Consider the following 23,558-nt stretch of genomic DNA (forward strand, 5'->3'; position numbering starts at 1 on the left):
TAAGGCAATATACTACATACTCCGAAGAGCATGTATTGAAATCTGGTATAGCGTATACCTTGCCTTTAGAGGAGAATTATTTTTGGCCATGTTTGATGTGCTTAATAACATATAATAAAATATATATAATAAAATATTATATATTAAAGAGGTTGTAAACCAGAAAAAAAAAATTATTTTTGCAACCTGAAAGAGAAACACATAATGAGCTAGTATGGACCACATTCTGAAACTATGGGCAGCCTTCTGCACCCTATAGGCCTTTCACCATATAACGAAGGGAGCGTCAGTGCTCTTAGGCTAGTCAACACTACGGTGGTCTCCTATGTTAAAAGACAAAGGGGGACTCACAGCCTGTTCTCTATTACAGGAAGCAAAGCCAATTATATCTTGGGCTCAGAAGAATCAAGCCTACATGTTAGAGGCTTATTTCCCCAGATTCCAGAATATTCTAACAGACTTAATTTCCAGAGTCCAGTTGGACAACAAGTAACGGTCTCTACTTGTGGAGGTTATTCAGGCGCAGATGCCCTGATTAATGATTGGTAATGCAGCGGGTCCTGTGCATTTTTTCAAGTCCTGGTCATCCTCCGGTTTCTACGAAAACCCTGAACAGAAGTTGTGGAGGTAGTGGCAGTGATGCCTTATTGGCCAATTGGGTCCTGGTTCTCCTTGCTAGCACTGTTCAGCTACCAGAACCCAATCTCCCTTCTCATCAGGCCTGGTTATGTCTGGCGGTCTGGTTCTTGAGATTGGAGGTCCTCGGCTGCTCCCCCAGAGTCATCTCTCTCTCTCTTGAATGCTAGGAGAACGAACAAAGTTTATGGGAGAATCTGGTCAAAGTCTGTGCAATACATGTCTGCTGCTGACAGATCATGTACCGATCTATACGTTCTAAATATTGTGGGCTTCCTCCAGTCAGATTTAGATCTGGCTCTATCGATCAGCTCATTCAGAGTACAAGTGTCAGCTTTATCAACCTTTACAGGTGTTTCAAGGTCTAAGTATCTTTTCCTGTCTAACAATTCTTCAAGGAAGCAACTAGGCTCAGACCTCAGATTAACCAAAGGTTTTCTGAATGAAATCTCCCTCCTGTTCTCAACTCCCTCTCGGGAATTGGAGTGGAGTGTTATATGGCTGTCTCCGTTAAAGGCTGTTCATCTTTCTCCTGGCTATCACGTCGGCATAAAAAGCCTCAGAGAATTATTCACTGGTCATGGAGAACTTTTCTTAACATTCTTCCAGTTCGAGCAGTGCTTTTACCTATGCTTGACTCAATTCCCAAGAGTACATCAGTCTTTCATGGTAAACAAGAAATTGCTCTGCCAACCTTTGGAGTACTAACTTGCATCCTTTAGACGTGGGTGAGGTCGCCCTGTGGCTTAGTTGGTTAAAGCGCATGTCTAGTAAACAGGAAATCCTGAGTTTGACTCTCAGCAGTGCCTTCCTTCGGTTCTAGGAATCTCTCAGATATTGTGAAGTTATGTCTACAAGCTAGACCTTCCTTCAGGCTTCAGAACACCTATTCAATCTTTTTGCCAGAAAGGACAAAGGGAAAAGTGTCTCATCTAGGACGATTGTGGCATGGATTGTCTGGGCCATCCGACAGGCTCACAAAGCCAAGGGCTTGGTTCCTTTGTGGATGGTGACCGCTCACTCTACCAGGAGTGTGTTCACATCCTGGGTGCCTTTGCAGCATGTGGTTCCCAATGTAATTGGTAGGGTGGCCTTGTGGTCCCCAATCAATACATTTATGGCCCATTATTGTGTAGAGCCGGCCTCTTTATCTTCTGTTAATTTTTGGTTTACAAATCCTGTTGGTTACCAGAGTCAATTAAACCATTTTCTTTGGTTCTGAAATTGACCACCCGGGTGTGTATGGCTAGCTTTTTCCCATACGTATGCTGCCATGGAGTCTGTCAGGAAAATGGAAAATTTCCTATCAACTATTTACCGTAGATTTCCTTTCCTGATGGACTCCATGGCAGCAGGAGTTCCTTCCCAGAGTCATGAGTAGACTAACTATGAAACGCGGCCTCTGGCTCAGAGCAAAGATTTATGGGAGTGGGGTCCTATAGGGGAGGAGTGAAGGCGGGGTTACCACGCGTATACTGCCATGGAGTCCATCAGAAAAGGAAAATTATGGTAAGTATTTTATAGGAAATTTTCTGTTATAAATACTAAATACTATATACATATACTGTATATACAGATTGCTGTTCTGGCATTAGGAAAGGCATTGATCCTGTGTTCCTGCAAAGCAGGGACATGGATCTTTGCCTTCCCTTAACAAAAGCACCTCCCCCACAGTACACAAGCACTGGCTATGAACACATTTAAACCTTTGATCACCCTTTAAGGTAACCCCTTCCCAGCCAGTGTCATTAGTACAGTGACAGTGCATATTTTTTAGCACGGATCACTGTATTAGTGTCACTGGTCCCCAAAAGTGTCAGATTTGTCCTCCACAATATCACAGTCCTGCTATAGGTCTCTGATCATTGCCAGTACTAGTAAAATATAAATAAAAATATCCCATAATTTGTAGACAGTATAACTTTTGCGCAAACCAATCAATATACGCTTTTTGTGTTTTTTTTTTTTTTTTACCAAAAATATGTAGCAGAATACATATTGGCCTACATTTAATTTTTTTAATGTCTGCCTTTTTTTGTTTATAGCTCAAAAATAAAAACTGCAGAGGTGATCAAATACCACTAAAAGAAAGATCTATTTGTGGGGAAAAAGGGACATCAATTTTATTTAGGTAGAGCGTCACATGACCGCGCAATTGTTAGTTAATGTAACGCAGTGCCGTATCACAAAATGCCTGGTCATGAAGTAATGGTAAAAGGTAAATCTTCCAAAGGGCAAGTGAATAAGGGCACAACAGTCCACTTTTATTTACACAAAAAGCAAAGTAATAGTTCCCACGCAAGGGATTTTCCAGCTTCAGCAAAACAACCCATCACTAAAAATACCAAGCCACCTGGCTCTCTTTTCAGCAGCACCTCTGCTTTATTTTGTCTCTCAGACCCTGGGCTATTCAGACTCACTCAACCTAAACATGCCAAACCACAATGCACAGACTCTGGACAGGGTTTTCCCAGCATTCCTGGGTCTCCCACTTCTCAGGAACACAGGACACCCTCCAGTCCCCTCTGTGGACTCTCTAGTCACTTTGGCTTTCTCTGTCCTGTGAAACTGTTTGGCTTTCCCAGTCCTATGCAAAAGAAGTCCCCCCAACACTGGGTCTTGCCTCTCGAAAAGGTCAGCCCTCCTGACTGGAGCACACCACTATCTTCACACTCTCTCTCCAAATGGCAACAACTGCCTTGAGCTATTCTCATATGTTACATATAAAGACCCCATACACTTGTGCATTTGCACAGGCTGCAGTTGTCTGTCAAATTCCAGGCACAGGGTTGAAAGTTTTGTCCCACCCAAGACTCTTTGGAACTTTCAAACTTCAGGTCCAGAACTGGTATTTCAAAACTTGAAGAAAACTCAAAGCACAGCTTTATCCACTCATAATAAAAACCCTGAAGCTTTGCAAGCATTAATGCAAATCCTGGGTTATTCCTAACTTCATAACCTAAATTCACATAGTGGCAGGACCTCACACCATCTCTCTTTATATATATATATATATATATATATATATATATATATATATATATATATATATATATAGTATATATATATATATATATATATATATATATATATATATATACTGTATGCACTATATATACTTTCCTCTAAATATGACATTATATGTGCTCAAGAGATGCACTTTGCCAATGCTAAAGCTCCTAAGTGCAGCCACCCCAAATTCTAGCCTATTTTCTCCCCCCATGCTGAAACCAAGGGTAAAGGCATACTAATTGCGATTTGCGATACAATCTCTTTCAAATTACAGACTCTAATTACAGACCCAAATGGTTGATTCCTCATTATTGTAGCGACTTTCAACAATCAATCAATCAATAAATCACATTGATTAACACGCTCCCAACTCCCATAGGAAAGGCTTCTTTAAATCCCTACTGTCAAAGCTTCAGTCATACAGATCTGGCCCACTAATTTTATGTGGAGACTTTAATGAAATAGTTGATTCCTCTATAGATTCTACGAACCCTACACACAAGCCTCTCTCCACAGTTGCCTTTTTGCTTTCCTCTCAGGAAGATGTTTATGATGTGTGGAGGTGCTTCCATGGGAATGAGAGAGATTTTACCTTCTATTCCACTGTACACAAGGTTTATTCCAGGGTTGACCTTTTCCTGGTGGATAAATTCACATTTCAACTAACCTCTTCTACCACCATAGGAGTAATTATGTGGTCCGACAACGCACTTACTCTGAAACTGAACCTCTCCTCTAGTAATAACTCACCACCTCCTTGGAGGCGTAACGCCTCCCTTTTATCTCGTCCAGACCACCAGGAGAGGATCGACTCTGACATCACCTCTTTCTTTGAAACCAACTCAGGATCATTATCTGACCCCACCCACTTATGGAGTGCCCATAAGGCATACATCCGAAAGGATCCTAATCAAAATGGCAGCTCAAGAAAAGAAACAACGTGCAAAACCCACCACCCAACGTATTTCACAAATTCAGATCCTCAAAACGCAGAATAAACAGAAGCCTAACCATTCTCTTATCAAAGAACTTAGAGAGCTCCACACCCATCTTAGTGAACAACTTACACGCTCCTTTGTTCTCTACGTCAAAAAGCTATGCCACTCATGCTACTCCTTAAACAATAGATCTGGTGCCTTTCTCGCAAATCAATACATGAACAAAGCGGCCCGTACCAAAATTGCTTTTCTTAAAGATAAACATAATAACAAAATATTTTACTCAGATCTTTAAAACTCAAACTACGCCCAAATGAGACTTCCTCAACTGCCACCTCTGGGAGGTCTCTCTCCCCCCCCCCCCCCCACATTCCACTCACCTCAGATCGATTCCTCACCAAAGTTCTAGATTACCCAGATATTAGCTTTAATACCCAGCTTGCATCCGGTATTTACATCGTAGTGTATGATTGTACCTTAGATTTGTGCTTAAGGCTTTAGCTTTCCTGCTAGGCTGTTTTTCCCTCACTTTCTATTCACTCGGCCCTCTTAACCCCCCCTCTCCCTTTCTACCTTCTTACCCCTCCCACATCTCTACCCCCCCCCTCCCCATTTTCTTTTACCTATTCTCTAGCTCCTAATATCCTCGCCAAAACCTGCTTTCCACCCCGTGGGGGGCACAACAATATCGGTATACTGATATCATAAGGAGATGCCCTTGGGTATCCCTAGGAATACCCCCCCCTCCCCCCACCCCACCCTCTTCCTCTTTGTTGTTATATGCCTATATCATAATGCTTTACGGTACATCAGGGACACCTGATGTCTAGTTACAATTGGTTTGATATTTTGTGTTTCTGTAAATGCATGATGCTTTGTGCACATTTGTTAACTTTTGAAATACTAATAAAAAATTTTCTAAAAAAAAAAAAAAAAAACTCAAACTACCGACACTGTACAGGCCCTGGGTAACTCACGTCCTACTGGCAGCTCGTACGATAATCCTGAGAAAGTGGAGATCAGCAAAGGCTCTTAACCTGTCTGACATGGTCCAATTACTTAAAGCTAACTACCAATTTGAGAAAGTACTAGCAGTCAACAGGATGAAGTTACAATCCTTCAACTCCCATTGGGATTTTTGGGCCACCACGGTGAAATGATGATGTTTATTATTATCACTGCATGTTATCATTGAAGTTATTGTTTGAAACTGTTTAGATTGAATCACCAAGCATTAATCACAATGTTGAGGAATGTACACCTGTATGTATATCTGTACTATTATTACTTACATCGTTTTTTTTCTTTATCTGTTATGTTTAAAACCTCAATAAAGAATATTTGCAAAAAAAAAAAAAAAAAAAAGATCTTTAAAACTTGAAAAACTCCCCCTCCTCTCCCACATCTGACCAATCTGCGATTTTTGACTTTCTAAACTCTATCAACCTTCCTTTTGTCTCTGAAGAAGTTAAAGAACTCTCAGCACCAAATATCCGACTCTACTACAAAGCATCTATTTTACCACAAATGAAGACAAATCCAACCTCATTGCTATCATGAATTGAAATCGAGCAAACTGCTATAGAATCTGACCTCAAATGCGTACTGGGAGCAAAGATCCTCCAGTCACATCCTACATGTCACTTCCTAGCGACTATCACCGCAGTCTACAGAGTATGGTCCACTGTACTGAACCCCCCTCACATTCTCTCCCCAAATGTCCTCCAGAAAGTACCATTAACTTCACTGAGGAATCTAATCTCTGAAATATCTCTGCACTCCTGGGAATTGGCTGCCTTTCATTTAATCTCTCATCTGTATAAAGATACCCATCTATGCTCTTTTCAAGATCTCCACTCCAGGTACTTGCTTCCAATCTCAGACTTTTTAAAATAATAAGTACACCATGCACTTTGGCATATCAAGTTTGACGAACCACATATCCTGAATGAACTGCTGAATTTATTTGACTCCGTGTCACCCAACTCCAAAGTACTCACCCCTATATATGCTTTCCTGAACTCACCATCCTCCCTGAGGAAACCTAATGTCCTGCTTTCATGGGAAGAGGTACTCAGATTCACTGCCAATGTACAACAATGGAAAAAAGCATCTTTGTTACCCCTGAAAGTTTCAAGATGTGTTTCACACTCAGACTCTTCCCAGAAACTTTTGTGTGGATGGTACTATACCCCAGTAAAACTTTCTTCCTTTTACACAAACCAATCCCCTCTAAGTTGATGGAACTGGGGCTCACTTGGATCCTTATCCCATACATGGTGGCACTACCCCATACTTCTGAACTTCTGGTCCCAAATATTCTCATTCATATCTAGTATTACTGGACTTAACATTCCACCCACTCCTAAACCTACTTTATTATGATTAGACATGGATTCCTGGTCTTTCCGACTTTCATGTAATTCTTACTCACACTTTTATCGCAGCCCGTTTACTTATTGCTCGCATTTGGAAATCCCCACTACCTCCTGACCCTGCTATGATCACCCATCTCCTAAATGAGCAGACCTATTATGAATACGATTTTGCCAAAGCCCACCTTCTACAAATACATTTCTTCACCAATGGCAACCCTGGCTTACCCACCCAAACTGCCCCTTAAAACTCTGATAACCTCATAGTAGAATACTTACCCTGTCCTTATGCATACTACCCACTAATTCTCACCAATTTGTCTGTGCCAGGAACCCATGTCTATAAATCGCCTACCTGAGTTTAATATACTCTCTCAAATACTTTCCTAATTTGTACATGAGTTGTTTCTCTTTATTCAAGATCATGCCAGTACCGACTCATGTGCATAATCTTGACTCCCTATCTCCCTTACTCTTCCTCTTCCTCTGTACTACCTTCCCTCTTCTCCTTCCCTTCCCTCTTCTTGCTCTTCTTTTCTTATTTGCCCTCTTAGGCCATTCTTTGCCTCTCCACTCTACTCATACCATCCAATCAGTTGTTATGTATTGTTTAATGATCATTTTACAGTTTGTTGGATTTATGAAATATTTTTAAATAAAGATCTATTGAAATAAAAAAAAAAAAAAAGAGATAGGTAAAGATATAATTATATTTATTTCAGATTCTAATTCCCCAGTCTGGTGACTTGCTGCTTGATGTATATTTGGAAAGAAAAGATCCAAACACGTGTGTTATTATTAGGGTAAGGTCTAAATAAAACTTACTATATTGATATTCTATGTTGTTTAAAATGTAAAGTGTTACTAAACCCTGGACCCTGCATTCATTCTATCTGGTCTCCCACGGTACACAGAACATGGAAATGCAATTATTTTAGTAAATATGAACTGCTAAATACCTTTTCTCATCAGCAGTTAGAGCAGTCTTGTGACTTCTATCAGTGTCCAGCCAAGCAATGGTTAAAGCTTGTAGGAGGAGTTTTCTGCCTGTGCTATGAGACTGCAAGACCCCTGACCCTCTGTCTGGACAGTGCTGATTGGCCCTGTGCTAATCACATAAAATAAAAAAAACCTCTCTAGCAATACATACCAAACTGAGCATGTGCAGCCTGACTCCATAGACTCTGTGGTATCAGGAAATTATCGGCGCTCAGTGGAAAGAGAGGAGTATCAGTGAAGACAGGATCAAACAGCCTTTTTACACAATGTGGAGAATTAACCTTAGGTTCCACAGTAAGTATAACAAGCATGCTTTACTGCATATACAGACTGATTTTACTGTTGTGGGTTTAGTAACACTTTTACTCCAGGCAGATGTAAAAGACTCACATGTTTGCAGCTGTGTAGTCATTAATACATCATGAAATGTATTTTTAAATGCAACTAGGGTAAGTAACTGAATTTGAACTGGTATCAGCTTCTTGCAGTCCCTGTACAGCAGTCCTGGAAAGGAAGAAGCTGTATAAGGAGGAAATGCGTTTTTGTGCCAACAAGAAGCATGATGATAGGAAGAGACAACAGAATGACAAAGAGAGAAGTTCATCGATGTGCTGCTTTTCTCTAGTCATTGTCCAGGAACAGGCTGAGTTAGGAAGCGTATAAATGATGCTGGTTATCAGACTGGGGACATTTAGTAGCAGAAAAGAAGGACCGCAGGAAAAATCTCTGAATTGAAGCTAAATGTTGCAGCAAAAGCTGTGTTTAAGTTTCTCTTTTATTGAGCTATTCATTTTTATTGTGTAATGTTTGACTGGGTTTTTGCTTTAAATACAGATAGTGAAAAAACTGGCTTATCTCCTGATAATTCCCAACAAGCAGTAGATATATCATAGTATATTTACATGTTATAACACCAATCTAGATGTGTTATGAAGGCAGTATGGGGGAAGACTTGAAGCATTCCGCAAATAGCTATTGAATTGTGTTTGTGCAGATAACACTTGTTAGCAATACTTTCAACTACTGTTATCATTCTGCATTTCTTAATTATTATCACTTTGCAGTGATGCAGTCCAAATAATTTAAAGTAATAGATATAAAAAGGAATCACTGCAATGTATGCTGTATCTTTTTACGCAGTGTACAACACATCAAGAAAAATCTGAATGTGTTTTCCAAGGACGTGAAATGTGTCAGAGTTTATCTTGATGATTTCTATGCATTAATAAAGATAAGTTGGATTGAGAATTAAACATGACGATCCATCTACTTCTTGCATATAAGTCCCTAATATTTTTTTTTTTGATCCTTTAAAGCATCATTCCCCCTAATTGTAATTCTTCTAAATTGACAGCTGCAATTCAGTGCAGGCACCCTAAGGTACAGTACATTCTTGGAATTGTATCTTCAGCTCCTCTGGACTCCCACAACTCAGGGTGCTCAACTTTCTAAGAGAAACTAAAAGGTGGTAATTAGGAAGCTGTGTGAGGTTGCAGAGGGCCAGGAGTCTTTAGATGTTATATTAGTTTACTTCAATTTTCAAGGGTCCTAAGTGACAGAAAATATTATACCTGTAGACATCTGATGCTTCCTGCATTGCATTGTGTCTGTATACTATAGAGCAGGGATTCCCAAACTACGGCCCTGCAGCTGTTGTAGAAATACACATCCCATGGGGCGTTGTAAAACTCTGACATTCACATACATGACTTGGCATGATGGGAATTGTAGTTCCTGAACAACTGCAGGGCCGTAGTTTGGGAATCCCTGCTATAGAGTGTATACAATGCAGGAGGATTGCTATAATTTTACTCTGTGCTTTAGTTTTCAAACAGAAGTGAAATAGAAATTAAATTGAAATTGAAAATGGCTAAGTTCCCCCTAAATCTGATATTTTCATTTTAAGGGCTAAATGCTGATAGGCTGAAGTATCTACTGTCTTCTTATATCTCTAGCAAAGGCAGGACTGATTTTTATGATGTCATCACAGGCAGCTTCTGATTTGTTGTTTTTGTGACCACATATGCTTGTGTCTACATAGTTCCTTACACTTATATTACAAGCTATACAATTTAAGTAGAATTTATTTTATTTACACATTTAATTTGTACTCCTCCTCTATATTAAATAAAAAGTTTGCCAACAGTACAAGACTGAGCAGCGTTCACACGTCATTACATGAATGCCACTCTAGGCATTTAAGCCTCGTACACACGTACCGATTGTCGGCCGTAAATATTCGGCCAACGACCGATCGGCCGATTGTAGGCTTGTTAGTATGATGCTTCCGACAGCCGACAGCGCATTTTCGGCCGAACAGAATCTGCCGTGCAGGCATTAAAATTTTTGTTGGCCAACACCAGAACGGCCGATTGTTCGCCAGTCAGTACAGAATTCGGCCGACAATCAGCAGATTTGCAAGACTGGGCATGCTCAGAGAAGAAAAAACACAGGGAAAGTTAACCATCACATGACATCACTTCTGCAGTCGGCGGACAAAATTCTTGTGCAGTCTTTTGCACTTTTCAGCGGACAGGACAGCCCTGGACAAAAGACGGCCGATCGGTCGGCCGACAATCGGTACGTGTGTATTACTTACAATCCCCAAAGAAGAAGAGCAAGTAATGATGACATCATTGAACCAGCTAGCAGACTGCAAGAAAAGCTATGTATGTTTATTTTAATAAAAAAAAAATGAGGGCAGTTAGGTGGTAAGGGGGTCAATATTGCTGGAATTCCACTTTAAGTGGATGAATACATGTTTGCGTATAGTCTTATTATTTTGCTTCTTGTGATGGAAGCAGATGTTAGTTATACCTTGAAATTATAAGAAATCAGTGGGTGATTGTTTATTGAATTTGACGTGAGTGAGTAAAATATTACTATATGGACATACTGTAAAATGATGATATACTGTTAAAGTCTGTTAAAGAAAATTTCACTAGAAAATAAACATTATTTGGTTCTTATTTTTAGGTGTCATCTACTATGAGGGCTGCAGAGGTTACCAGCTGTGTAGTTGGTATAAAAAATATCACTTTGTCTAATGAAATGTTTTGGACTACATTTGAAGTCATCGAGCATGGGGAACTGGGTGTGTTGTCTTTTTATTTTTCAAAATGTATAGGGCCTTGGGCATAAATTTGTCAGAAAGAAGAGCTTTTTAGACAATGCAGTTTTTCTTTAATTGTTTCCTTTTGATACTATGGCCAGAGGCATATTAAAGTCAATAGGGGCCCTGGGCAAATTATTGTGTGAGTGCACTCAACCATTTTGGATGGAAATTAAATGGAGAATAGAATGTCATACTAATGAAACCGTTATTGTCTAGGATTTTGCAGAGGGGGGAGAGTATATTTCTCTGAGCATTGGTGTAAATATTACTTTGTTTTTTGGGTTGTATAACATTAAAGTTATACAAATCACATACTGTTTAATTTACATTGTCCCTTCTATTTCTGTATGTGGATGTGGTGGCACTGTAGTTATTTTAATAAAAGAAAACTTCCAAGTACCTTTTTCCTAATCAAAATTTTACTGTCACATGACCAAAATCTTTCTCAGCCTGTCTGCAGGGAAGCATAACCATGAGGAGTTTCTAGTCCTCTAGTCCTCTGTTGCTGGTCACATGTTAAAAAAAAAATGCAAATTAATCATATAGGAAATAAGTGAGAATGAACTGCATGTAACACAGCATTTATTGATTGCTTTTTATAATGTAGGTTTAGGGACACTTTAAATATACTCGGCCTCTCTATGGCCTATTGTGCTACTTGTGAAGGCCTGTTGATAATAAAGGTTTAGAAGAAAGTTGCCCTTTTGCCTCCCTCTTTAATCTGGCCAAAAGTGTTTGGGGGTTCCTTTTTATTATACTGTTATCCTGAATGAGGCACAGGTTTATACTGTATGTTAAAGGAAATTTTACCTGGATTAGGGTGCAATCTCAGGTTTCTGTTGACAGGCCCGGCAACTTTCCACCCATACCTCCATATGGGCTGTCAATTTGAAAGCTTCAGGGCCTGTGAATGAACTACAAAAGTGCTCATCAATGACTCGCTTGCAATTTAGAAGTACAAGTCATCTGCCAAGGTGGCAGTAGTTTTTGAATTGTGACAGTGAGGAGTAGATCCCCCGTCTGCTGTTACACTGAGGGTGAGACGAGGGGTAGAAGTGGGGGGCGGCAGGAGCTGGAACATATAATCCACTGTGATGTTACTGACCAAATAATATCATCTCCATATTTGATCAATGACATCACCAGGGATGCCCCTTTGTTTATATTCAGCATGTTTTTATTTCAGTGGGTTGGCAGTCTTCATTCATCGTGATTGACTTGGATCTACATCACTCGATGACATCATTGCTAGTGTATTTACAATGTGGGACTTTTTTGGGGGCTTTTTTAAGGGCTTGTCAAGGTGTGTGGTGTGCTTATTTAGTTTACAATGTTTTAATAAACAAGTAACCAGGGGTACTACGTGCTCCTTACATATTCACACGTGAAGAGGGGTATCTGGAGGGCCAATAAAGCAAGACCTCAGCGTGTTGAGGTCATGGTATGGTTCAGGAGAGGGGGTGCATGCTCGGATCAGTCTAGTATGGATTTTAAGAAGGTCTACATATTTTTTTTATTATTATTTCAAAATAACCAAAAAACGCCCAAAATGTGGAGTACACCTCAAGACGAATGCCAGTATTTTATCCCAAGAATTTTATCCTTGATGAATGACTGGAATGGATTTTAAGGTGAAATTCATGAAAAACAAAAAAAGTGTGAGGTCCCCCCAAAATTCATACCAGACGCTTAGGCAAACAAGAAGGGCAGTGATCATAAGCCACCCACCAAACCCTCCTGAGCCATACCAGACTCTAGCCCCTTTACATGGGGAGGAGTCAAAGCACCTTGTCCAAATATTGATAAGGACAAAAGTCTCTTCCCTACAACCCAGTCGTGGTGCTTGTAGTAATCTGTATAAGGAAAATAATGGGCTCCTCAGATATCCATCTCTAATCACATCATCCAGAGATGTGCTGTAAGTGTCCAGTGACATCATTAACCCTAATGAATGAAGCTGGTCAACCCACTGAAACAAAAACAATGGTTGCTTAATTGTAAGCAGTGAGCATGAAGGCTGATATCATAGACCAAGAAGAGAAATTAAATAACCACATTTAGTCGATGATGTCAGCCAGCAAATCCTTTTCTTTGCTTACATTCAGCTATTGGGCAGTCTCCCTGCCGGCAGATGAATTGGGCTCATGATGCATCACTGGTTTCCAGGATGCCTGCAGCCACTGACTTTCAAGCAACCAGGAGCCCTGAGCAGTTAGCTGTCACATTTAGCAGCAATAGTAAATCTGCATTGGAGATTTGACTTAGTGGCCAAGCACCCCATTTAGTTTGCATGCAATGGGGTTGCTCCAATATGCGGAGGGGGGGGGGGACCAAAAGGAGGAGAGGTGAGTGCCTGCACCTATACATACACATGAAAGTAGAGCTTGTCCATAGTAAACAGTCTGTCATTTTTAAGGGAGCAGAAATTCATAGGAACTACACATGGTGCAATTGTTGTTTTTCTTTGAAATACTGTATAAGCTGTACCCTCATTGGTTGCTGCTTACAACACCTCCACGTTTGTTTATTGACTGTGGTTTAATCCAGGTATTATATAGAACTGATGCTCTTATAAATGAAAACACCCTTTGTACATGCTACTCGTTGTCACCAATCACCAAATAAGATCATTATCTAAAAAAACTAAATTCAGAAATTTCTGATTTAAAATTAGATTCAAACTATATATGCTTTACCAGTCAAAAGACTGCAGAGGAAGAAAAGATGGTTGTGTGTATGTTGAACTGTAGAGACCCTTGTTTCCAGTGCTGTTTTTGACATCATGATGCCCTTGGAGTATCTGAATAATTACAAAACACAATCTTTGCAAAATGCTATTGTAGTAAACGTGAAAGCTAGAAGACACTGACTCTGTTCATGAGGATCGTACTATTTCATAACTCCACATTCAGCTTAAAGTGCTACTAAAGGTTCATCTTTAAAAAAATAAATAAAAATAGCAAGCTGATCATACTTACCTGCTCTAAGCAATGGTTTTGCAAAACCCCGATCCTCCTTTTCTTGGGTCCCCTGCTAGTGCTCCTGGCTCCTTCCCCTTGCCAAGTGCCCCTATAGAAAGCAGCTTGCTATGAGTGCACTCATGTGTGTTTGCTCCAAAACCACACAGAGAGTGGCTCAGCCCCGCCCCGCCCCTGCTTCCTCCTCACTGGCTGTGATTGACAGCAGTGGGAGCCAACGTAGAGGAAGAGACCCGAGAGAGCTGCTGCTCTTGTGCACATAGCTAGATCAGGATCAGGCTTGGGTAAGTATTAGGGAGGGCAGAGGGGGGAGCTGCACTCTGAAGATGTTTTTACCTTCATAGATAAAATACATGAAGGCGAAAAACCTTTACAACCACTTTACAATGCATCTCCCAAGCATGTAATTAAATGCATTGGTGTTTTTGCCATGCAGTCCCTCGCAGTCCATTAAAAAGGACTGTCCCTCCTTTGTATGGTATTATTTTTATTGTTTTACAATACTTACTGCATTGATTCAAATTTGCTGTTAAAAGTCCCCTATGGCAATGCCCAGTTTGAATATGCTTTCTTTTCTTTCTTTTTTTTTTTTTTTTTATACAACAAAGGCCTATTAGCTTTGAAAAGGGCCAGAAATATCAAGATCTATTGACTTTAGTTTGAGTTTTGTGGATTTTGAGCAACATTTGTTGGACCCCCTGCAAACCAAGCCCAGGCATATTTGCTCACCCTTATTAAAACAGATACATAGGATTAATCTCCCTAAGTGGAACACAGGCAGCTCTGACTCTTATACACTCTATTCAAAACAAAAAAACAAATGTCTTGGCTTTAGATACACTTTAATAGCTATTTTTAACCTGTAGAGATCAACAAACAAGGGAAATGTAAAATGGTTTCATATTTATTGATTTATATTGAGTCCTCCTCTTTCTTTTAAAGTGCTTCTAAAGCCTAATTTTTTTTTACCTAAATTCATTTCTGGCATTAGGGTAAGGGATATTTAGATAAAGGCATTGCTCCCTCAACCCCCCCCCCCCCCACTTATACTTACATGAGTTGTCACTTGATCAAATGCTGTGCCCATCTCAAGTGGCTCGCTTCTCTCATTTCTTGGTCTCATAGGCTTTGCTGAGGAGGTGGCAACCATTGGCTCTTGCTGCTGTCAGTCAAAATCTGTGATGAGGAAAAAGAGGGGCAGGGCCAAGCTGTGCTGTCTTTGTCTATGGATACAGGCAGTTTGGCTCAGAAATGAGCCAGCAGGTGTGCCACAATTGGAAGTGGCTTCTTATAGTGGCATACTGAGAGGAGAAGGAGCACTGGCAGGAGTGAGGTGGAGGAAAAGAGGAGGTTCAGGGCTGGTCTGTGCAAGTAAGTAGTAAGTAAAAAAATAGTTTACAATCAATTTAATGTATGCCACACACACTTCTACTTTGATTTGGGCACATGTTCAGTGATTACCAGAAGAAAGAAAAAAATTAGCTTGTAAATTTTCTGGTTTGGGACTTCCCCCGTAACCCTTTCACAGAAAGATAAATAATAAAAAAACAAAAAACAAAATATGTAAAGATGATTAAGAGTTGCTTAACAAACTGGCCTTCAAGTGCCTCATGGTATCCATAACTACAGTATATGTTCCACTAGAGATCATAACAGCACAGATTTATTATAGATTAAAAAAAGTTAAAAAACACACACACAACATACTGTAGTTACCTGTTAATAATACCAGAAAATATATTTTATTTTACAGAGCGTCCCATGCATTTTAAGGAAAAGATATTAGAAACAGTTTTAGAATGGAGCATGCTTCCTGACCCTGGAAGTGCATACCTTGTTGTAAAACCTTTTATCACCCGTGAACATCTCCTTAAATTTGGTGGGTTACATTTTTATTTCATTATAAACACATTAGTAGTCAAAATATTGTGGCAAAGACTAGACTTTTGGTGATATTATCCCATGTTTAGTGACCCATAACAACTATTCAGGTGTAAGCCTATTGTTGTCAGATAAGTTCATCTTTTTCTCTGATTGCTAACAGTTGCCTGAATTTGCACACTGTGTGTATCCTATTATGTCCATCACATCTTCTGTAGGTATGAAGAATGCTTTGTTTTCACTATATCTTGTATACAGTATGTTTACATAAATACTTAGAAGGTATTTACATTGTATAAGTCAGGGGTCACCTACCAGTGGTCTGTGAACAATGGATGGTCCATGGGAAAATGTTGGTGGTCCCCAGGGGTTCTGCTGCAAATGAACATTCTATCTGATGTACACTGCCCAATGTTGTTTCCAGTGTTCTCAATGCACTCTGACAGTCAATACTGTCAGCTTGCATAGATACTCAATGCCTTCCCTGTAGTCTGGCTCCTTTGAAATTAGAGGGAGACGCCGGAAATAGTGTAGAGATCGGGAGGTGAAGGAGGGGGGGCTTCCAATGGCATCGCTGATCACAGACTGTGGGAGGGAGCACAGAGGTCAAGCACATGGCCGTATAAGGAGGTGAGATCCAATGATGAGTCTGTGTAAGGTAGCAGTGTGATGCAGAGTGCGGGGGGGGGGGGGCAGAGGGGGACAGAGAGCCAGAGCATTGTGTGTATAAGATAAATAAAACTGATGTTAGTGGTGCGCAAGTTTCAAAATTGTTTAGTGGTCCGTGAGGTCTAAAGTTTGGCGACCACTGTTATAGGTCAATGTATAGTATGTTACAATTTTCCTAGATTTTGTTTTTATGGGAGTTGGATTACAGGATACGTTTAGTTTTAAGCATAATTTCAACTCTGCAACCTCACCCACTTTATTTCTACCAGAGTGATTTACAGAACTGTTATTAGAAATGGACAATTCATCGCTGTCTTCTCTCCTCTTGCTCTGCCTTTGTCTGGTAGAGCGTTTGCATGTCAATGATGCGTTAACCACTTAAGGACCAGGCCTATTTCTGACATTTGTTGTTAACATCAGTATTTTTTGCTAGAAAATTACTTAGAACCCCCAAACATTATATATTTTTTTCAGCAATGGCACTAGAGAATAAAATGGAGATTGTTACAATACTTTATGTCACACTGTATTTGCGCAGCGGTCTTACAAACACAATTTCTTTTCTATAATGTCAACGAGAATGTTGCGCCGAGTAAATTGATACCTAACATGTCATGCTTTAAAATTGCGCACGCTCGAGGAATGGGGACAAACATTGGTGGTACTTTAAAATCTCCATAGACATCGTTTTAATTTTTTTTACAGGTTACAAGTTTAGAAATACAGAGGAGGTCTAGCATGAGCTAGCTTTTCCTATTTATTATACCTTATTTTTTTACACTGTCCCTTTAAAAAAAAAATGTTTTTGATCACTTTTATTCCTATTACAAGGAATGTAAACATCCCTTGTAATAGAAATAAGTAGGACAGGTCCTCTATAATGTGATATCTGGGGTCAAAAATACCTCAGATCTCACATCTATACTTAAAAGCAAGAAAATAAAAAAATTGGCCCTTTAAGCCATAAGCCATATGTCATACGTCGCTCTGGTCCTCCAATGCCATAGAGTTGAGTGGGGGCCATCTTGTCCTTATTTGACTTCCTACCTGGGACTAGAACGGACTGGATCATTTGGGGGATGGGGCGCCGGCCTCATATAAAAATATCAGGGTTATGGCAGCTATCTGCTGCCATAACATCAGTATTTAATGTCAAAGTACCAAAGTAAATATGTGGTGGGCAGGCCAAAGAGGTAATGAAGTAGGGATGAGCAGTGCACAGATGATAATATGCGTTAGCTGTACCATTCAGTGAGAACAATCTGAAGGATTGTTCATCCTGTACCTCTAATCATTATTGCATCTCATGTATAGTATAATGGAGAAAAACACACATGTACAGTATCTCACAAAACTGAGTACACTCCTCACATTTTTGTAAATATTTTATTATATCTTTTCATGTGACAACACTGAAGAAATGACACTTTGCTACAATGTAAAGTACAGACTTGTATAACCGTGTAAATTTGCTTTTCCCTCAAAATAACTCATCACACAGCCATTAATGTCTAAACCGCTGGCAACAAAAGTGAGTACAACCCTAAGTCAAAATGTCAAAATTGGGCCCAAAGTGTCAATGTTTCCCAGTCTCTAAAAAAACAGCAAGCTGATAACTTCCTGTACTCTATACCTCTGGACTGTTATAAGTTAACATTGTTGCTATTTCCCTGGACTTGAAAAAAAAAAAACCTTCCCTGTCATGGAGAAGAGTGGGAGGTACTATGTAGTCCTACAATAGTGTTTAAGTTTATTCATGGTCAAAATTTTAAATGATAAACTATATTAATACCCACATTATATTTAGATTATTTCTAGTCTACTCTGAACTCTAATAATCTGAATGTTTTTAAGTTTTAAAACATAGTTTGTGAAGACATTTACTTTACTTTACTTTATTTAAAGTGCACTTGTAGTGCACAGTGGATTTGCCTTTAGTAAATCAACCGCTACGTGTGTACTAGGCTGAAGAGAGAACCCGCTTTGCTCCATAAAGAATAGTAACTTGTGTAACACTTGTGTAACACTTGTGATTGTTGAATTTTATGAGGTTAGGCCAAGATACTCCAGCTACGGGTACATAAAAGAGAGAAAGGATGGTAGGGACCATCATAAAGATGCCAGGACAGTAATCAGTTCCATTCCATTTCTGAGTGGGGAGGCTAGTGAGGTATGGGAGATTGGTCGTTCGCAGGTAGGATATGCCATTAAGCAGGTCTAGACTCCTGATTATAAAATATCTTCCTTGATTTTTAATTGTGAGTTTGGTGGAAAATCCCCACTGGCATCCTATGCTATTGTTGAGGAGGGCTTTAGTGATAGTGACTAGCCTCTTTTTGTAAAGTAGTGTCGTTTTGGAGAGATCAGTGTACACCTGTGTGTGGGGCGGGAACTGCAGATGCATTTTTAGCTGCAAACATTCGTTTTTCCTTTATCTGGTAAAATGTATCCATGCCAGAATGTCTCTAGGGACTGATGCGGCAGGGAGCAGGCTTGGGGGATCTTATAAACCTTGTGAATTGCCATGTCTAGGTCAGTAAGTGATTGAAGAGGATGTCTCATTAGTTGTTAAAGGTGTGGGACCAGGGCGTCAGGAGTGACCCATTCTGGTATGCCACAGAATTTAATATTATTCCTTCTTGAATGGTCTTCCAAGTCAGCTATTAGTTTCAATTGTTGCAGTTTTGTGTCGTGGTCAGTATGTGCATCCACTAAACTGTTATGGGCCATGAACATTTTACTCATTTTGGTATCAACATGAGACAGCATTTGTTCATATTCTTGCACAGTATGTGAGATCGGGGCTATGACTGCTGATAGATCAGTGTGCAAAGTTTGTCTCAGATAAAAGCATATTTTTCATGCCCAGTTCAGACACTGGCTGATCAGTGACAGGAAAGGTTTCTATAGCAGACTGCAGCTGCAGTGCAAGCATAGGAGGGGGGAAGACAGGCAGATACTGACATGCTGCATGAAGATTCATGCATCCTGGGCCTGGATTTTAATGGGCTGAGGGAAGATGGGAACAGAGGGGTGAGGACTCACCAGGGTCCTCTTTGTATAGGGGAAATGCTAATCTGTGGTCTGAAATGTGGGCTCCTTGTTCGGTGCTGTGCTTGGGAGAGCTTTTCTGAGTGCCACTGGTGCCATCTTGGCTGCTTGCATAGAAATATGTCAGCTTTCGTGGCTGACTGAGGCTTTTTGGTGTCAGCGCATGTTGCCCAAGTGTAAAGGAGATTGCAACAGGCTGAATTAGCCGGGTGTTGCCCCGATCGTTGGGCTGTTGCCACTTATGTAGCTGGAGGTTCTTTATAGGGAAGCAGCTATCTGCAGAGCCAGCCGCAAACCCCACCACATTGTTTACTTCAGCAGCAGGGGGAGCGGAGAGTAATTTGGCACAGGTCAAGTGACCATAGCAGTCGGGTATCAGTGGGTGGTGTTTTTTTTTTTTTTCCCCATGTGGGTAGCGGTTGTTGCTCATTGAGAATGACATGGACCTACCAAAAAGGAACCGGCCTATAGTGCATTATCATCAATAAAAACTTATTCAAAACACAACTAGGGTATGCACTCACCCAATAAGCAAAAGTAAAAGTATGTAACATGAGCTTTGGACATCGTTCCTCAGGTGATAAAAGAGAAAATGTCCGACCTCCAACTTCTGGGTGTGACGTAGGTGATGTTTGGCTAGCGTTTTGTTATTACGCGATGCGTTTAGTTATTACGACGTCTTTAAGTTCCTGGTCCATCAAGTTACTTACATGTTATACGGTTTCCTGTAATCATGTTTGGAGACTGGAGGCTGTGAATATTCAGAGGATATCTTTGTAGTGCCTGGTTCCTGTGAATGGGTTGTAGCGGTCCCTTAACCGCTTACTGCAATATTTCTGTAACCATCTGGTAAGAGTTAAGTCTTTTAATCTTTGTGAAACACCTGGGTGGAGAATACGCTTACCCTATAACCTGCATCCTGAAGCACTGCATCCTTTATGGACTTTTACCTATTTTGTCATGTGTAATATAACTAGCGCTACTCATCTATCTATATTTATCTTCTAAACCATCCAGTGTTTTAGAGTCAGCTGCTGGTGTCCTGTAGGGGCGCAGGGTATTTTAGTATAGTAATGACATGGACATAATCACTGGATGATGTTATTGATGATAGAGGTACATCAGAGGATCAATAACATAAAAGCAAAATACATGCTGGGGGGGAACCTCTGGGTGTGTCAAAAATGGAGAAAGATGTGGGGGTCTTAGTAGAAGATAGACTTAGCAATAGCATGCAATGTCAAGCAGCAGCTGCCAAAGCTTGCAGAATATTAGCATGCATAAGGAAGGGGATGTATTCCAGAGATAAAACTATAATCCTACCACTTTATAAAACTCTGGTCCGACCACATCTGGAGTATTCTGTTCAGTTCTGGTCACCAGTCCTCAGAAGGCATGTATTGGAGCTTGAGAGAGTACAGAGAAGGGCAAAAAACAAAAAACGAATTAGGGGTTTAGAGGACATTAATTACGAAGAGCGTTGAGAAGCACGTGATTTATTCTCCCTGGAGAAGAGACACCTGAGAGGGGACATGATAGCGATTTATAAATACCTCAACGGTGATCTAAACATAAAAAAAAAAAAATGATTCAGTCGCAAGGAATGCATGAGGACACAAGGCCATACAATGCGTTTAGAGGAGAAGAGATTTAACCTCAGGCTACGCAGGGGGTTCTTTACTGTAAGGGCTACAAGACTGTGGAATTATCTGCCACAAATGGTAGTAACTGCGGGGAGTATGGCTACTTTTATAAGACTCTTGGACGTACATCTCAAGGATCAAAACATTCAGGGGTATGGGAAATTAATACGTCCACACCTACACAGGTTAAACTGGATGGACTATTGTCTTTATTCAACCTCAACTACTATGTAAATATGTATGTAAATTTTTTTAAATTGTTTTGATAAAGTACTTATCAAAAACTGTTTTAATATTTTTATTTACACTTGTCATTGTTACTTTAACATGCACTTTAACATGGAGACAAGTGCTTTGCCAGATGGGATTCCCCTGACAAAGTACCCCCCTATGTTGAGGGCATGTGGCCTGGTATGCTGGTTTGCTGTGGGATGCCCCTTAAAATATATACCAGACATGAAGAGCCTGGTATGAATTGTGGGGGACACCCCCCCAAGCAATTTTTTTTTTTTTTTTTCATTTTCAGGTTCCTTTGTTTACATTCTGCTTGGAGACAGGAATTCTTAGCTGACAGCAACAATGAGTCATTGGTTAGGACATATGGCTTGAAAAATGCACCAAAAATGCATGAAAGGTGCATTTTTGGTGCATCTTTGATGTGCATTCATTGCGTTGCCATTAAATTCAGTGGAGGTTGTTTTTTTTGTGCTGCGTTCATGAGTTTTCAAAATGCACCGCAAAAGCAGCACACTGATGTGAACAGTTACATAGGATTTAAAGGGGAATTATTTTTACGCGCTTTTGTTGCACTATAAGGGGCATTTTGGCATGGTAAAAGCACACCATTGTGAAAGAGGTCTTATTTTCAGTTACAAGTTACAGAATATAAATACACATCGTTATTAAACAAAATCCATATTTATTTTCTGAGTTAGTAATTGCATTTTGACTTGCAATGATGATTTACAAAGTTAGCACATAAAAAACAAACTAGCTTTGATCTTTTAACGGTTTAGGATGACTGGATATTGAAAAAGGTTTGCTGGTTTGTTGTTTCTGTAGTTAGCACATTTCTTGTTGTCTTTTTAAATAAAGCCAAACATAGTAACTAAACGACATTAAGATTTCCTGATTGGTATTAATAAGACATTTATATTAATTTTACTTCAAGGCTTTTGGAGGGCAAGATGCAAATATTTAGAAGTAATAGTGTAATAGATGACTTGCAGCTACTTAAAAATGACAACATTCGGCTTTGAACACGCTATTTATACCATTTGTTATTTCATAAGTTTCTTTGCTACTGGGTAACACATTAATAATTTCACAGGCCATCTGTGTACTGTATGACTGACAGACTGAAAAAATGCAAAGGCTGAGTATATTATTTCAGATTTAAAATGAATACCATGTATGACTGTAAACCAACCTGGATATTGTCTTGTTAAACTGTAATTGAAAAAGAGGATTTGAGAGCAGCTAAAGTAGTAAAGCATTTATTGGAAGTGTATCTAAAAGTCTTTATTAAATGCTGTTCTTAGTATGCTTTTTCTCCTATGGGATAGATTTCCCTGTATTCATTTCACTTGCGCCTACAGCTCATTCTTACGCACAGATCAATGACATCCAAAAGGCTTTACCAATTATGTAAGAACCATGATATATCAAGACCTGACAGCGACCTAGCAGTAAAGTAAAGTCCACAGTTCTACTGGTAGTACAGATATTATTTTAGTTTTCCTAAAATGCAAGCAATAGATAATTCACAGTACAGACACAATAGAACTTTATGTGAACCTGCAGATTTAGCATAAATGAGGAGTATGGCCAAAGCTATTTTGTCCCTACTTCTCTTATGGATCTTTCAGCCTCTCTGCGAGCCTCTGGGAGACTGAGCCAGCCGCTCCCGCCCGTTCCACAGCCCGGCGCTGCAGTGCCCCCTGGAGGGGCAGAGCATAGAGCCAGTGATTGAGAGTCACAGGCTCTCTACTCACTGAAGACCGAGACCGAGAGCGGAGCGCTCAGTGGTCTATGATTTCTCAGTTCTCGATATAGAGCCCTCGGGGTGCAGCTGCAGCTGGGATCAGTGTTGCAGCCATCTAGGTTAGTATGAATGTTTATTTTTTTTTTCCCAAACTTCTCTTTTAAATTTCAAATTAGTGTTAGCGTCATAAAGCAGTCACCATCAAGTGCACCTGCAAGTGCCTTCTAACATCCTCATATTGTCTTCAGAGCTCTTTTCAACCTTCTCCAGGCCCCAG

General features: G+C 40.0%; 1 protein-coding gene across 1 annotated transcript in view; it reads left to right on the forward strand.

Annotated features, from left to right (window-relative positions):
- The window catches only part of ARAP2 (ArfGAP with RhoGAP domain, ankyrin repeat and PH domain 2), a 570,354-nt gene that overhangs the window by 443,268 nt on the left and 103,528 nt on the right, over window positions 1-23,558 (forward strand). The window contains exons 25-27 of the mRNA XM_082248393.1: window positions 7,684-7,764; window positions 10,937-11,054; window positions 15,807-15,932. Of these exons, the coding sequence (XP_082104519.1) occupies window positions 7,684-7,764; window positions 10,937-11,054; window positions 15,807-15,932 (325 nt within the window). The remainder of the gene's footprint in view (window positions 1-7,683; window positions 7,765-10,936; window positions 11,055-15,806; window positions 15,933-23,558) is intronic.

The sequence above is a fragment of the Pelophylax lessonae genome, assembly GCF_965119305.1.
Source record: "Pelophylax lessonae genome assembly, chromosome: 1".
Taxonomy (NCBI): domain Eukaryota; kingdom Metazoa; phylum Chordata; class Amphibia; order Anura; family Ranidae; genus Pelophylax; species Pelophylax lessonae.